The sequence below is a fragment of the Sorex fumeus genome, unplaced genomic scaffold, assembly GCF_029834395.1.
Source record: "Sorex fumeus unplaced genomic scaffold, SorFum_2.1 ptg000046l, whole genome shotgun sequence".
Lineage (NCBI taxonomy): Eukaryota > Metazoa > Chordata > Mammalia > Eulipotyphla > Soricidae > Sorex > Sorex fumeus.
This window is the reverse complement of record NW_026606103.1, coordinates 10,579,497-10,594,187: the sequence shown is the minus strand read 5'-3', so window position 1 is coordinate 10,594,187 and position 14,691 is coordinate 10,579,497. Positions and strand designations below refer to the sequence as shown.

The 14,691-nt window shown below is 38.1% G+C and overlaps 1 protein-coding gene across 3 annotated transcripts in view; it reads left to right on the top strand.

The window, feature by feature from the left end:
* Positions 1 to 14,691, top strand: part of NTRK2 (neurotrophic receptor tyrosine kinase 2) — a 399,384-nt gene that overhangs the window by 93,105 nt on the left and 291,588 nt on the right. For all 3 annotated transcript variants that reach the window (XM_056122541.1, XM_056122542.1, XM_056122543.1), the window contains exon 11: positions 2,069 to 2,168. In XM_056122541.1, coding sequence (XP_055978516.1) covers positions 2,069 to 2,168 — 100 coding nt within the window. The remainder of the gene's footprint in view (positions 1 to 2,068; positions 2,169 to 14,691) is intronic.

The window sequence follows — 14,691 nt, the reverse complement described above, 5'->3', positions numbered from 1 at the left end:
TTTAGTACCATGGACACTTGGAAATGAGTAATTATATGTTGGGGGATAATTGCTCTGAGATATGAGAGGTTTTGCGGTGTCTGTGATTTTACCCTATAGGTACTTGTAGCAGTCCTCCTGTCCAGTTGTGACAATCCCAAATGCCCAAATACGTGAACAGCATTGCCCTGATTGAGGCCTTAGCATACTAAGTTGTAGTTGCAGTTGAGCAGAGTCAAGATCTCTTGTTAGTCTGGCAGGCATACAGGCTAAAACTTATTGATAAGAACTATTCAAGTTATGTATCTTTCCCCAAAGAAGACAAAAGTTAAGCCAGAATTCGCCTTCTTGTTTCTTTGGGAAAAGCAGAAATGCTTGGAAACAGTAGTAATTATTAGCACAGATGGGAAAAATACTGCCGGTCTTGAGGATTAACATGTCAGTCTAAATAACATAATAAAGCTTAAGAAATTGATCTTGACTAAGAAAGATCTTAGATATGTAAGTTAAAAGTGGGAATCAGTAAATTTTCCAGTTTAGTTAACCATTTGTCTTTGTAAATAAAGTTTTATTGACATTCATATTTGGAGAGCCCGGCAAGCTACCAAGAGTATCTCACCCGCACGGTAGAGCCTGGCAAGCTACCCGTGAGGTATTCGATATGCCAAACACAGTAACAAGTCTCATGATGGAGACGTTACTGGGCCCGCTCGAGCAAATCGATGAACAAGGGGAGGACCGGACCAAGAGTGGAATCTTAACAAGAGACACTCTAGACCCCTAAAATATTTACTACCTAATATTCATAGTAAAAGCTGTCCAGTCCTGGATTAGAGAATCGGAATGTGTGGAAGCAGGCTGTTTTAATATATCAGGAAAGATAACTGTCCTGCTTTCATCGTTGTCCCTAAAATGTTCACATGTACTTACTGCTTGACTCTTTGCCTCTGTGATCATCCAATACAGGGTTGTGACAGGATTCTCATAGCTCTTTACCTAATCCTAGTACAAAATGGAGCACACATTTTGTAATTTGTATAATTAATTTAAAACCTTAGAAACCATTTTTCAATTGACCTATTTCATACATACATGAAAATACACCTGGCACAAGTCAATAATCTAATGGCTTCTCATAAACTGAACCCACCCCAAGAGCCCTCCTGCTCCTTCCAGCCCAACTCATTGTGCTAGGACAGTGTTTCTCAAACTTTTGGGACTATGTCCCCCTTCCAAACTTGTTTCCTGTCTTTGGCCCCTTTGTCCTACATGTTGGCCATGCCTCCTTTGATGTTATTTTACCTTTGGCCCTCTGAGAATATCCTGAAGTCTCACAAAAAGGCTGAATGGCCCCCAGTTGGAAAATTCTATTCTAGAGTACCCTCTTATCTAAGAACAGTTGATATCTAATATTTAAAAATTATTACAGTTTTCTAGTAGATACAATAATATGTCCTAGCACATCATTACCTGCTTCAAATATTTGCCAGTATTTTGTTCTATCTTTTTGTCTCTTTGTCTTCACCTTCAGATAGCTAGTAACTACATATATATGTATATATATACAGATATATATATACATATATGTGTGTTTGTATAGAGAGAGAGAAAGAGAGAAATGTATTTAGGGCCAGAAAGAGAGAGATGTGTTTACAGTGGGTAGGGCATTTGCCTTGCACATGGCCAACCCAGACTTGATCCTCAGGCATCCCATATGGTCCCCAATCCTTCTAGAAGTGATTACAGAGTACAGAACCAAATGTAATTTCTGAGCACTGTCAGATGTAGCAAAATAATCCTGGTCCCCAAAAGAGGAAGGTAATAGCTATATCTTTAAGTGATATATATTTCTATTGAATGTTCATTTTTATGTGCTTGAATTTCTGTATTCTCATTTGTAAATACTTTATTATAGAATTGTAGAGGATTAAATAATTTCATCTACATATTACTCTTAGAAGTGTAAGCTGTAGACATTTAAAAGTATGAACTTTCATTACTATCACTATCATCCTTATTGTCCTCTTCCTTGTGAGGGTACAGGGAGAAAATTAGCACGATCATAACTCCCCTCCCATCTTTTCTCTAGGTCTATGCTGTGGTAGTAATTGCATCTGTGGTGGGATTCTGTCTCGTAGTAATGCTCTTTTTGCTGAAATTGGCAAGACATTCCAAGTTTGGCATGAAAGGTAAGAAGGGTTGTGTTTATTTTACTTAATGTTTGAATCATTTTCTGGCTGTGAATAATACTAATTACCACACAAGAAGAAAGCAGCTAGATTTGCAATGACTAGGTTTAAGATTTAAAAAATCTCAACAAGGATTGTGGTAATGCAAATAAAACCAGAGAAAAATAATTTTGATTACTCAGCACTATCCACTTTCCATTAAGGACTACTGCCTCAGAAGACACACAACTGCTTTCTTATTATCAGGTGGCTAAAAATGGCATGTACAAAAAAGTGCCTGAGCTCTTCTTTTTCTCCAGAAAATCAGGTAGGATTCAGAGGCAATAGGCAAGTTATGAACGTGTTTATTTTATGTAATAAAATAATAAATAATAAAGACCCTTTCTGCTTCCAGTACATCTGGTTTCCAGTTTTTCTGTGGTAGATTTTGGTTTTATTGCTGGTTTCATCGGTACTTGCTATCAAAATCTTTAAACAGTTTTTTTAAACAGTTTTAAGAAACAAAATAATATTCACTGATGCCTTGTTAAAGCTCTATTTTACTTTTAGCAGAAATTTTCCTCATGCTCTATTAAATGTCATGAATTGTATTGCCCAATAGCATATCATATATCTCTTTCAGAATATTGTGAATTAATTTTACTAGATATTTGTTTAAATGTTCTTGTTATAGAAATAACCAAGGGTTCCAATGGTTTAAATACATTTGCTCTGAAGTTTATACTCAGGCGTTGACTATAATGTTATTATTGAATTTTGTTTGTGTGTGTGTGTGTGGTCTTATAAATATTCTCTGACTTAGGAAAACTGTGAAAAAGATTTGGTGTTATCTTAGTTGTGTTGGACAGAAAGTCTGGTAGATTTTTTTAGGCAGTAAGGTTTACTGCAATTATTATTTTTGGTGCTTGCTACTTGGAAAAGACATTTAAATAGTGGTAAATTGTACAGTATATCCTGATTTCTGAGGGTCAGATCTGTCTCTGATGTTTTTCTCTTCCCTTGCTTGATTTAGTACCAACTATTGACTAAATCCAAAGAAAACAGGATAAGCAATGGTATAATGGGCTAATAAACAGAAACTCTGACGTCTCATTCTCATTCCCCTTTGGCATGTTGATGTCTGACTTTTAAGATATCTTCCATTCTTCATTTATAAGTAATGCTGGTAAAAGGGTCTATAAAAATGAAGGCAAATTTAATAAACCCTACAGTGGGTTCTCAGACTTTGTTTTCTTTCGTAAGATTCTGGAATCCTATGAAAACACAGTCTTCTGGGCCATCCTGAGAGTTCTAACTAAATAAACACGTCTGTGTTGGGCCAGAAAAAGCCCTATTCTAAAAGTTTCCAATGTGCAGCGATACAGCTGTTGGTCCAAGCCTTCTTGGAGAATTGCTGATCTATGCTAGCATGCACTGCTAAGTCCCCTTCTCAGAGTGACAAAACATGGAAGAGGTGATGCAAACAAAACTCACCCAACCTTTCACAGACCTATCTTACCCCCTTCCAGTTTGCAGTCAGGTCTAGGCCAGCCTGCTACTGTCCTGTACCTGCCTGCCATGACATGTGTCTCCCCTATTCCGACCAGCTTCTTTCTTCATTAAAGGCTCTTGGAGTGAATGTCCACAAGTAGAATTTGTACTAAAGAGTCGGATTTTGGCATTATCACTTTTGTTTTGAGCAAGCTTTAGTTTGGAATTGTTTCAGGGGTTCTTTGAAAGGAAGATGTTTGTGAGTTTAGCTAAGATTTTGGGATTCCATAAAACAATATTTAGGAACCTGTTTTTAGTCCAACTTCCTGTTGAAAAGACTGAATTATATCTAGGTTCTCAATATGCTCCTGTCGTCCAAAAAGCATAGGAACATCTGAATAGAAAAAGGGTTTCACTGGCAGGAAAACCACTTAGGTTAGAAAGTATCTCTAACCAGCACGGCTGTTGCTTCAGGCTTCACATACATGAAGTGAGGATCTAGTTGAATATCCGGCAGAATTCAAGCAATAGAACAGAAGATGTATATTTAGTGGTTGTTCAGGAAACTCATTCCTACGAATAAGGGGTACAGTGAGTATGTGTGGTTCAAGAACATTCAATGGACATAAATCACGTGCATAGAAAATGACAGATCTGTGTCATCAGAAGGAAGGAAGATATTATGGTCCTGAGAAGAAAGGTGACTGTAGATCAAGGTGGCTCCATGGTGCAGTCCTGTCCAACCCAAGTCCAGGGCTCCTTATTGGTACAAAGATATTTATAAGGCTCTGAGCAGAGAACATAGCCAGGTGACTTCTCATAGAGTAGGTTATCACATCCTCTGAGCTGTAAGACTCAGATCTCAGGGCAGTTCTTCTAGGTTCCTTTTGTTGTTGTTGTTGTTGTTGTTGTTGTTGTTGTTGTTGGGGGAGAGAGTGGCAGGGGTGGGGGTAAGAGGCACAAAGTTACAAAGTTTGACTATTAGATTATATTCTTTAAGGCAGTGATAGAAGAAAACAAAAACATAGACATTTTGTTTTGTATTGTATTTCATGGGCTGGAGCAATAGCACAGCGGTAGGGCGTTTGCCTTGCACGCAGCCAACATGGCCGACCCAAGTTCGATTCCTCCACCTCTCTCGGAGAGCCCGGCAAGCTACCGGGAGTATCTCGCCCGCACGGCAGAGCCTGGCAAGCTACCCATGATGTATTTGACATGCCAAACACAGTAACAACAAAGTCTCCAATGGAGATGTTACTGGGCCCGCTCGAGCAAATCGATGAACAACGGGAGGACAGTGACAGTGACAGTGATTGTATTTCATAAAAGATTTCAGTACTAACATAAAACTGTTGGTGGAATTGCTTTTATAGCACCTACATTTTCCAAGTATAAATTAAGAGTACTCTTAATGTATTGTGAAATTGCTTAAATTGCCATAGTGCTCTAAATGACTTTCTTTTAAACACTATTACTTGTTATTAGTTCTAAATGTAATTCAGGGACTGGAGCGATAGTACAGTTTGGCAGATGTTTTCTTTGCACATTTTGACTGACCAGAATTCAATCCCTGCATCCCATATGGTCCCTGGAGCTCCGCCAGAGTAATTCCTGAATGTAGAATGTAGAACCAGAGTGACCCCTGAGCGTCACCAGGTGTGTCTCAAAACCCAGAAAAAAAGCCAATTCATTTCTTACTTTTAAATATAAATAAAACATTTTTTTAAAGAAAAATCTCAGAAACTTATGCTCTTGTTTGAATAGCTTATTTTTTCTATTTGAATATCTTATTTTTCTATTTTTTTCACCCTGCACCATGATTTAAATAAAATAAACCTAAGCTGAATTATTATCGTTTTACTAATCAGGCTGAATTGGTAATTTGGGGAATCTATAAGGTAAGATGAGACTGATAGGAAGTACAACAAAACTACATAAAAGCCAGTATTTAAAAATTAATGTAAGTTAATGTATTTTAAATGCTATTAGAGCTGGTATTGCTGCAGAAAAAAAGTTTTAAAAAGGGAATAATATATAAAATACCACTAGACCTCCTTAAATATCCAGGAAATATGCCACTTGTGATTTCTAAAGGGATGTATGTAATGCATATAACCTTGGCCAGGACTGCAGACCCTGCTGGGAGTCAATGGGAGTCACTGGCTGAGGAGTAAAGAAGCATTTGCAGTATAATTATTTTCTTTCTATGTGTCTACAGGGAGATGCTTTTGTTATGAAAATAGATTAGATTGAGTCTGAATATATAAATATTCACAAGCTCTTGCCTATCCTTAGCAATGGACACTTCCATTTTAAGCATCCATTCTTTCAGTCTGTGGTAGTAACCGGTTTATGAAGTAAGCTTCAAAACAGTCTATTTGAAGAACCAGAGTGACCTAAATCAAACCCCCTTTAAATTACATAGTAGCTAAAAACAGTGCTGCTCAAGTTTTATGGAATTGCCTGAGAATCAAATAGAAGTTGCTTCTACAGGAAAATGATCTTTGAATTACAAGATAGTGACTTAAACCTGGGTTTTGGACTATAGCTAGAGAGCTGTGTTCTTCAGACATGGCTATAATTTTTGTCGGTGTTTGTTTTATGTTTTGCTCTGTTCTGCTGATGAGTCATGAGGCCACATGCAGAGAGTGCAGTCTAGAGTAGGTGGACAAGACTCGGAGCCCTTTGGGATGATGATCATGCTGGTCTTGTCCACTCAGACTTTCCAAGTGCCAGTCTTAAAGTTGGTACTCAGTAAACAGTTGGCTTAATTTTTAACCATATTGGTTTGCTGATTGGAGACCAGTTAACAAGAATAATTAAAGAGAGATCTTGAATTTTTTTGTTCACTTAACTAAAGTAGTATGTTTACAATGGGTTTGACATTTATGGTGTTGGTGGCTGGAGCGATAGCACAGTGGATAGGGCATTTGCATTGCAGGCGGCCAACATGGCCAACCCGAGTTTGATTCCTCCACCCCTCTCGGAGAACCCAGCAAGCTACTGAGAGTATCTCTCCCACACAGCAAAGCCTGGTAAGCTACCTGTGACATATTCGATATGCCAAACACAGTAACAATTGTGGCAATGGAGACGTTACTGGCCCAGCTCGAGCATATCGATGAACAAGGGGAGGTCAGTGACAGTGACAGGTGTTGGTGTACATAGTTCCCTTACTTCATCATCAAAGTATCCAAGACCGCCCCTATCCACCCCTGTCTGCACAGCCCATAACAATTTCCAGACAAATAATGGCCCTGGACTTTGTCTCAGGAAATATAGGTTTTACACCTGCTTCAAACAATTACTATTATTTGGGTTTGGAGGATCCACTTTGCACTCCATTTTGCATGTGAATTCTTCAATGTCTTCCTCTCTCTGCCTTTGAAATATGGTATTAAATATTTATATTTGTCTAGTTTTCAAGCCAACAGACATGCCAGGTGGTGGCTCCCATCTTGATGTTAACCTAGGATTTCTCATTCATTATAAATTAATACATTTTAAGCTTCTTGTTGCTAGCACCCAGTAGCCATGTTATGGAATCTGTTTCAATGCAGATGTTAAGCAGATAGGATTCTCTACAGTCATTTTCCATGCCTTGCTCTATATATCATGCTCTCACTTTTGGTCAAATATTTAGTTATTGTAATTGCAAGAGCCCCCCCGCCCCCCAATAAAATCCCTCTGTTGGTGCTTGGCTATTGTTAAAGGTGTTAATCATATGTGTGCTTGATGTAGATAAATATGTATATATTAAATCTATCTAAATCTCTTATCTGTACCAATATTCATAAAGGCCAATACATTTTATCCCTTTGCTTTTAAGGCTGCTTTTAGTTTCTTTTCACTGAAACAGGGTTCAGGCTTTTGTTTTGCTAAAGAAACAGGCAACAAGACCTTGGAAAACTCTCAGTTGTGTTGTTACCAAGTCCTGTAGTTAGCACTCATTTATTCTTGATGCCTTTTCATTAAAGATGCAAACCTATGCAGAAAGAGGAACTTGAAGCATCCAGTCTTCAAAGAGTGGATTGCACTTCATGGTGGGGACTCTTGTCTCATGGCACTGATGGTATATAGGTCGTCAGAGGGGGCTTGGCATTTATCACAAGGGGGAAGAGTCAAGTTGTGACCATCAGCTTTCTGCAAATAATTGCATTTGCTGATAGGTGTCCACATATATTTATTCCCTATGTATAAATTCATAGTTCTTCTGAAGTAAACAGCTAAGTGATCTTAAAGTAGCCTGCAAAAGTAAATGGAGGAAACTTATCCAGTATCAATAGCCTGCAAGTTTCTTCTGTAGTCTTCTGTCATTGCACTTAAGCCAGTGATCTGTGATCCACCTTGTTCCTGCTATTTGAACATTAGATGTTTCCAACTGGTAACTGACCAAAGAGTCATACAGCCTAAGAATCTGGAGCAGGGTTTCCTAACTCCAGATTCTAGGTTCATAGTTCAAGTTTCCACTCTTATAGATGACTTTCTAAATGTCTTTCAACAGTTACCAAAAATGTGGTTATTTTAAAAAGTCATAAACATGGTGGGATCATAGCTAAAGAGGTTGAAGGTTAAAGTGTTTTATATGAACTGAAACATTTCTGGAAAGTTCAAAAGATTGAATTTAATGGATATTTGGATCAAATTTTGAAAGAGGCCAAAAATGTGACCAAAATCCAGAAACACAATTGTAGAAACTTATGTAGAGACAAATTGCTTTCCATATGCCTCCCTCACCACACACACACACACACACACACACACACACACACACACACGCACACACTATTTTTAAAGACAAACAACAGAAAAGAATGATTATAATAACACATGAATGCATTATGTTTTCCACACTGCCGAACAGTTCAGAGATTTATTGAACTGAAAACAGAAGTTTCATTTCATATTCCTCTCCCAGCACATGCCATCTCACCTCCAGAGATAACTTTCATTTGCATGCGGAGGAAGGGGGATCTCAGGAAGTGGTCAGGGAGGTTGGGAGGCCTCCTTCAATTTTAGGCCACTGGATAATGTAAGAGCCCCAAGGTGCAGGAACTTCCTGGGCTACATGACTGGGCTAGGAGTCTCCTGAATCACACCCAGATGTGGTCAGGGGATCATGTGATTCCAGAAATCGAATCTTTTTGAAAGCTCTGCTAGGCTTGCGCCCTAATTGCTGCAGTGTCTCTGGTCCCTAAAATAACTTTTTTTAATCTTCAGAATGCATATTTTATAAACACGCACTTATATAGAATAACTGGTTAAGGAAAAGCAGAACATCAAAAGGGGGATACCCAGATTGCCCTGTAACCTGAACTATAGAACTGAGAATAGAGAAGGAGAAAGACTGAAAAGGGTGAAACAAGAAGGGAGGTGGGAGGTAACGGGTGGAGAAGAGGCTGCAGACACAATGGTGGTGGAGAAGTCTTGTTCAACTATATGAATATCAACAACAGAAGCAACAAAGTTCAAAGCAGGGTATTCAAATTGCAATAATCAAACTTACAATTGTCCCTACCAAGGAGGCAGGCTGTAGGGTGGGAGAGAAATGGGGCGGGGGGCATTGGTGGAGGAAAGTTGACACTTGTAATGGGATAAGTATGGGAACATTGTATACCTAAAACTCAACTATAAATAACTGTATATCATGGTTCCTAAATAAAAAATAAAAAAATAAAAATGTCAAAAAAGAGATACAACTTCATTTATTATGAACATAATCAAACAGAATTTTGGTTACATAAGGTGATTATGTGAATCTTATTTTGTATTTTTCAAGGTAGCAGTTTGACTTCTAGAGCTTTCTCAAACCATACCTACAGAAAAAAAACAGTTTTGTGTTTTGTGTGAGTGGCCACATTAGTGGTGCTTAGAACTTAAACCTAGCTGTGCATTTAGAGGTCAGTTCTGATAGTGCTGGGGAACCTTATGTGGTACTCAGGATCGAAACTGGGTTGACTGCATGAAAAGAAATGTGTCTAACCCTCTGTGCCATTATTCTGACCCCATGTAGCACTGCACTGTAGCACTGTCCTCCCATTGTTCATCGATTTGCTCCAGCGGGCCCAGTAACGTTTCCATTTTGAGACTTGTTGTTACTGTGTTTGGAATATCAAATATGTCACAGTCACGGGTAGCTTGCCAGGCTTTGCTGTGCAGACTCTGGCCCCATATCATATTTTATTTAATAGTGTTTCCGAATCATTTGATTTCAGCTTATTTGGGTATGAAACCTAATTCTGATGATAACAAGCTGTATGACTTAAATTTAGGACCTCTCTTATCCTCCCTTGCCACAATATTTCTATTTTAACTGGAACAATAGTTGTAGCCGGGCTCATATATATATATATATATATATATATATATATATATATATGTCACTGTCACTGTCCTCCCATTGTTCATCGATTTTCTCGAGCAGGCCCAGTAATGTCTCCATCGAAGACTTTGTTGTTACTGTGTTTGGCATATTGAATACATCAGGGGCAGCTTGCCAGGCTCTGCCATGCAGGCGAGATACTCTCGGTAGCTTGCCAGGCTTTCCGAGAGGGGTGGAGGAATTGAACTCGGGTTGGCTGCATGTAAGGCAAATGCCCTACCACTGTGCTATCGCTCCAGCCTATATATATATATATATATATATATATATATATATATATATAATTTGTTGCCTACTAAAAGTAGGCAAAGGAACAAATATGAAAATCTTTCAGTGTCTGTGTTGCAGACCATAGTGCCCCAAAGGAGAGAGGAGTGGGAGGAAGGAAGGGAGACAAGGAAAGTGCCTGGCTTAGAGCCAGGGCTGGGGGAGGGTAGTGGAAGGGAAACTGGGATCGCTGGTGGTAGGAAATGGACACTGGTGGAGGGATGGGTGTTGAATTAGTGTATGACAGAAACCCGATCATGGACTGCTTTGTAACTGTGTGTCTCACGGTGACTCAATTAAAAAAAAACTAAAAATAAACAAATTTCCCTATCTCTAAACAAAGCCCAAAAGGAAAAAAACCTCCCTGTTTCCTGTAGTTTCTCAATTCTCTCCAGCTATAAGCCCACATATTGTTCAATGTTCTTTGCCTTGCCCCGGTTGCTCTAAATTGCTAACTGATCTTCCATAAGTATTTCCTGTACCACTGTAGCTCTGTCCTCATGTTGTTCATCTATTTCCTCGAGCAGGCACCAGTAACGTCTACATTGTGAGACTTGTTGTGACTGTTTTTGGCATATCCAATACCTCATGGGTAGCTTACCAGGCTTTACTGTGCGAGTCTGAAACTCTCGGTAGCTTGCCGGGCTCCCCGAGAGGGACGGAGGAATCATATATAAAACAATGAAAGTAACATGCACATGCTGTAGTCTATACTGACACTCACATAGAAGCAAGATTGTTCTTGCTTTCTGCATGTCACATCTTGCTTGGGCAGGGCTTCCCTTCCTTCTGTTGCAGATTTGCTTTTCATTGTTTATTTCACTGATTTTACTTTTAAAGGCAGGGTGGGATAAGGGAGATGGGGGGTGGGAGGGACACTGGTATCAGTGGTGGTGGAGAATGGGCACTGGTGGAGGGATGGGTACTCGATCATTGTATAACTGAAACCCAAGCACAAAAATCTGTAAGTCTACAACTGTACCTCATGGTGTTTCACTAATAAAAATGTAAAAAAAAAAAAAAGAAAACTTAAAAAAAAAACCTTTTTCTTAAAAAAGTTTTTTAATCTTTTTGAAATTTCTTTTAAAGAAAAGCTTGGTGTGAATACTTATGGAAGATCAGTTAGTAATTACTATTTTTATACATACATATGCATATATATTACTACAGGAAATACTTATGGAAGATCAGTTAGTAATTACTGCTTTATACATACATATGCATATATAGAATAAAGGTATTTGAATCATTTGAATGTGACATTTTCAGAGAGACAAAAACCACCATTTTAACTTTATGGAACCAGGGTACCATTAATGAAACAAAAAGAAATCTGTTAAAACTTAATTGTAAATTCTGTTTTGCAAAGTCCCTAATGAGCTTTGTTAGTTCTCTTATTATGTGGGATATAAACCACAGAAAAGAGTGTCAGACAATGAAGGATTTTACTTTCAGTATTCTCTGAAGCATAGAGACAATGGGTGTAGAACTTTCAGAATCAGGCTGCAAGGGAGGCAGAAGCAGCTGCAGCCTCTCAGTCTTGAAGTTGTGCTGACCCAGACACAAATCTGCAGGTAGAGTAATGATTAATCTGGAACTTCTTTCTAAATTGCCTATCCTGTCTGAGGAGGTTTGCCTGTAACATAATGTAGAAAGAGCAGGCAAAATTGTTTATGTATTACTTGTTGCACAACAAAGCCAATGATGCTTTGGGAAGCTAGATTTTTAATTTAAAAGTCAGGAGAAAGTCAACCCTGGTTTGATCCCAGGTAGTTAAGGCGTGTGATTCCCTGAGCATTGCCAGCGTGATCCCTGAACACAGAGACCAGAATAAGCCCTGAGTACCTCCAAGTGTGGCCCCAAACCCAAACCCAAACAAAGAAAAAGTTGGGGCAAAGTATTAAGATATCTTTGATCATTACTAAGTCCGGCGGTGAACTCACTCTGACCTTGTTTACACATTCTGACCTACTTTACAAAGGACACTCAGACTGGAAAATCTGCCAGATTTCTTTCTGCTATTCTCCTTTATTTCCCCCAAATTTTTATTTTTCTCTGCCATTTTTTCATTCTCCATCTCAGTGCTTCTTCATTTGACACTTTTCACATCATTTTTGTGTTCAAGATATTCAGAATTTATGAAGACTAATATAAGTGGTAGTTATTTTTCAGATGTATACTATAACAAAACATTATTCAGGAAAAGAGTGTAGAGGGAAAAGCTGCCTGAACTTATACTGTATCTGAATTGCAAAAAGGTTTTTCTGAGTTTTTAGCATATACTAAGATTGATTATTTGAATTAATAATTATAATAAATATCCACTTTATAAATATTTTATAAGCATAAAGTTCATGAAATATATGATTATTTTAATCCCTTAAGTTCTTAAAGACACTATGTATAAATTATTGAAAGTTAGTTTGAATATTAAAAATTACTACTTTTATTGTTCTTTGAGCAATTCATTTGCTTAAATTACTTTGGCATTATGAGAAACGTGTTTTACTGACTAATTCTGTATGCCAGCTATGGTAGTTTCTTTCAGGAGAAACAGTTATGGTAAGAAATTCTTTCAGAAAGGAAAGGCAGGGCCAGGGGGAGCAGGAGAACTTCCTGCCCATTGAGTCCCTGTTTCAGTATGGAAATGGGCTCACGATCTCTTCTGCTATGGTTCTGTTGTTTAGCATGGAGGCAATTGCAATTGACAAAATTAAATCTTTGTATAAAATAGGCTTTCATAGATATCATTTTATTTTCAGATTATTTTGTACATTTTATTTTATTTTTTATTATTTTAAAAAGATTTTTTAATTGAATAACTGTGAAATATACCCTTATAAAGCTGTTCATAATTAGGTTTCAGTCATACAATGTTCCAACACTCATCTCTCCACCAGTGTACATTTCCCAGTACCAGTGTCCCTAGTTTCCCTCCTACACTGGCCCCCACTCCCCAAGCCTTCTTCTGTGGCAGGCATTTTTCTTCTTTATCTCTCTGTCTCTGTCTCTGTCTCTCTTTCTCTCCTTTAGGGCATGTGCTTTGCAATATAGATACTGAAAAGTTATCATATATATATCCCTTTATCTACTTATAACACTCAGTTCTTGTACAGTGTGATCATTTCCAACTATTATTGTCATACTCGTCCATTCTCTATCGTATCTACCCTCTGCCCTACACACACTTGTGGTAGATTCCAATCATTGGCCAGTCCTCCTAGCCCCTGGATTTTCAGGCTTTGGATATTGGTCTTCTATTATATATTCTTTTATGTATAACATGCACATTTTATTTTAGGCACCAGTTTTACAATACTAAAAATGATCAGATAAAACATTCCACCCCTGAGGGGCTCCCCCAGTGTCTGCTCCCCTCCACCACTGACCCAGTGTGTTCCCACCCCCCACTTCCTACATGCTTTCCATCCTCCCTCTGATATGCTTCCTACAAAATACCAGTTCTCATTTTCTGCTGCTTTTGTGTATTTGTTATCTCCTTACTATGCTTCTTTAAATCCTACATATGAGAGAGGCCATTCTGTGTTTGTCACAGAATGACTAATTTTACTAATTACTCTCCTGACTAATTTTACTGAACATGATACAGAGCAGAGGCACCCGTGCAGTAGTAAATTTCAAGACTTTTGCTTTTCTTGTAGCTGAGTTCATGGTTTCTTTATCCAGTCATCGTTTCTTAGACACTTGGGTTGTTTCCAGATTTTTGGCTACTGTGAATAGTGCTACAGTGAACCTAGGAGGGCAAATTCTTTTCTGAATAGTTTTTAGACCCTTGGGGGTAGATGTCAGTAAATGGAACTGCTGGGTCATTTAGAAACTTAATATCTAGTTTTTTTCCTCGGATTTTTTTTCTCATATTGTTTTCTAAAACGTTGGAATCAGTGGACATTCCCAACAGCAGTGATTGAGGGTCTCTTTTTTCCCACATCTTGCCAACACTAGTTGTTTTGTTCTCTGTATGTGTGTGCCAATCTCAATGAATGAGGTGATATCTCATTATTTTTATTTGCATTTCCCTGATGATAAATGATGAAAATTTTTTCATATACCTCTTGGCCACCTATATGTCTTCTTTGAGGAAATTTCTGTTCATCTCTTTCCATTTTTATGACATGGATTGTTCATATTCTTGTAAGATTCTACTATATATATACATATATATTATTAACCCTTTGTCAGATGAGTTTTGGTAAAATATGTTCTCCCAGTGTGGGGTGTTTTGTTTTGTTTTTTATTCTAGTCATATAGTTTGTCTGGCATAGAAACTTCTTAGTTGATGTAGTTGCATTTGTTAACCTTTGCTCCGACTTACTTGGCCAATGACATCGAATCATTGAAGATACCTCTATATTCAATGCTGTGAAGTATCCTATCCACTTTCCT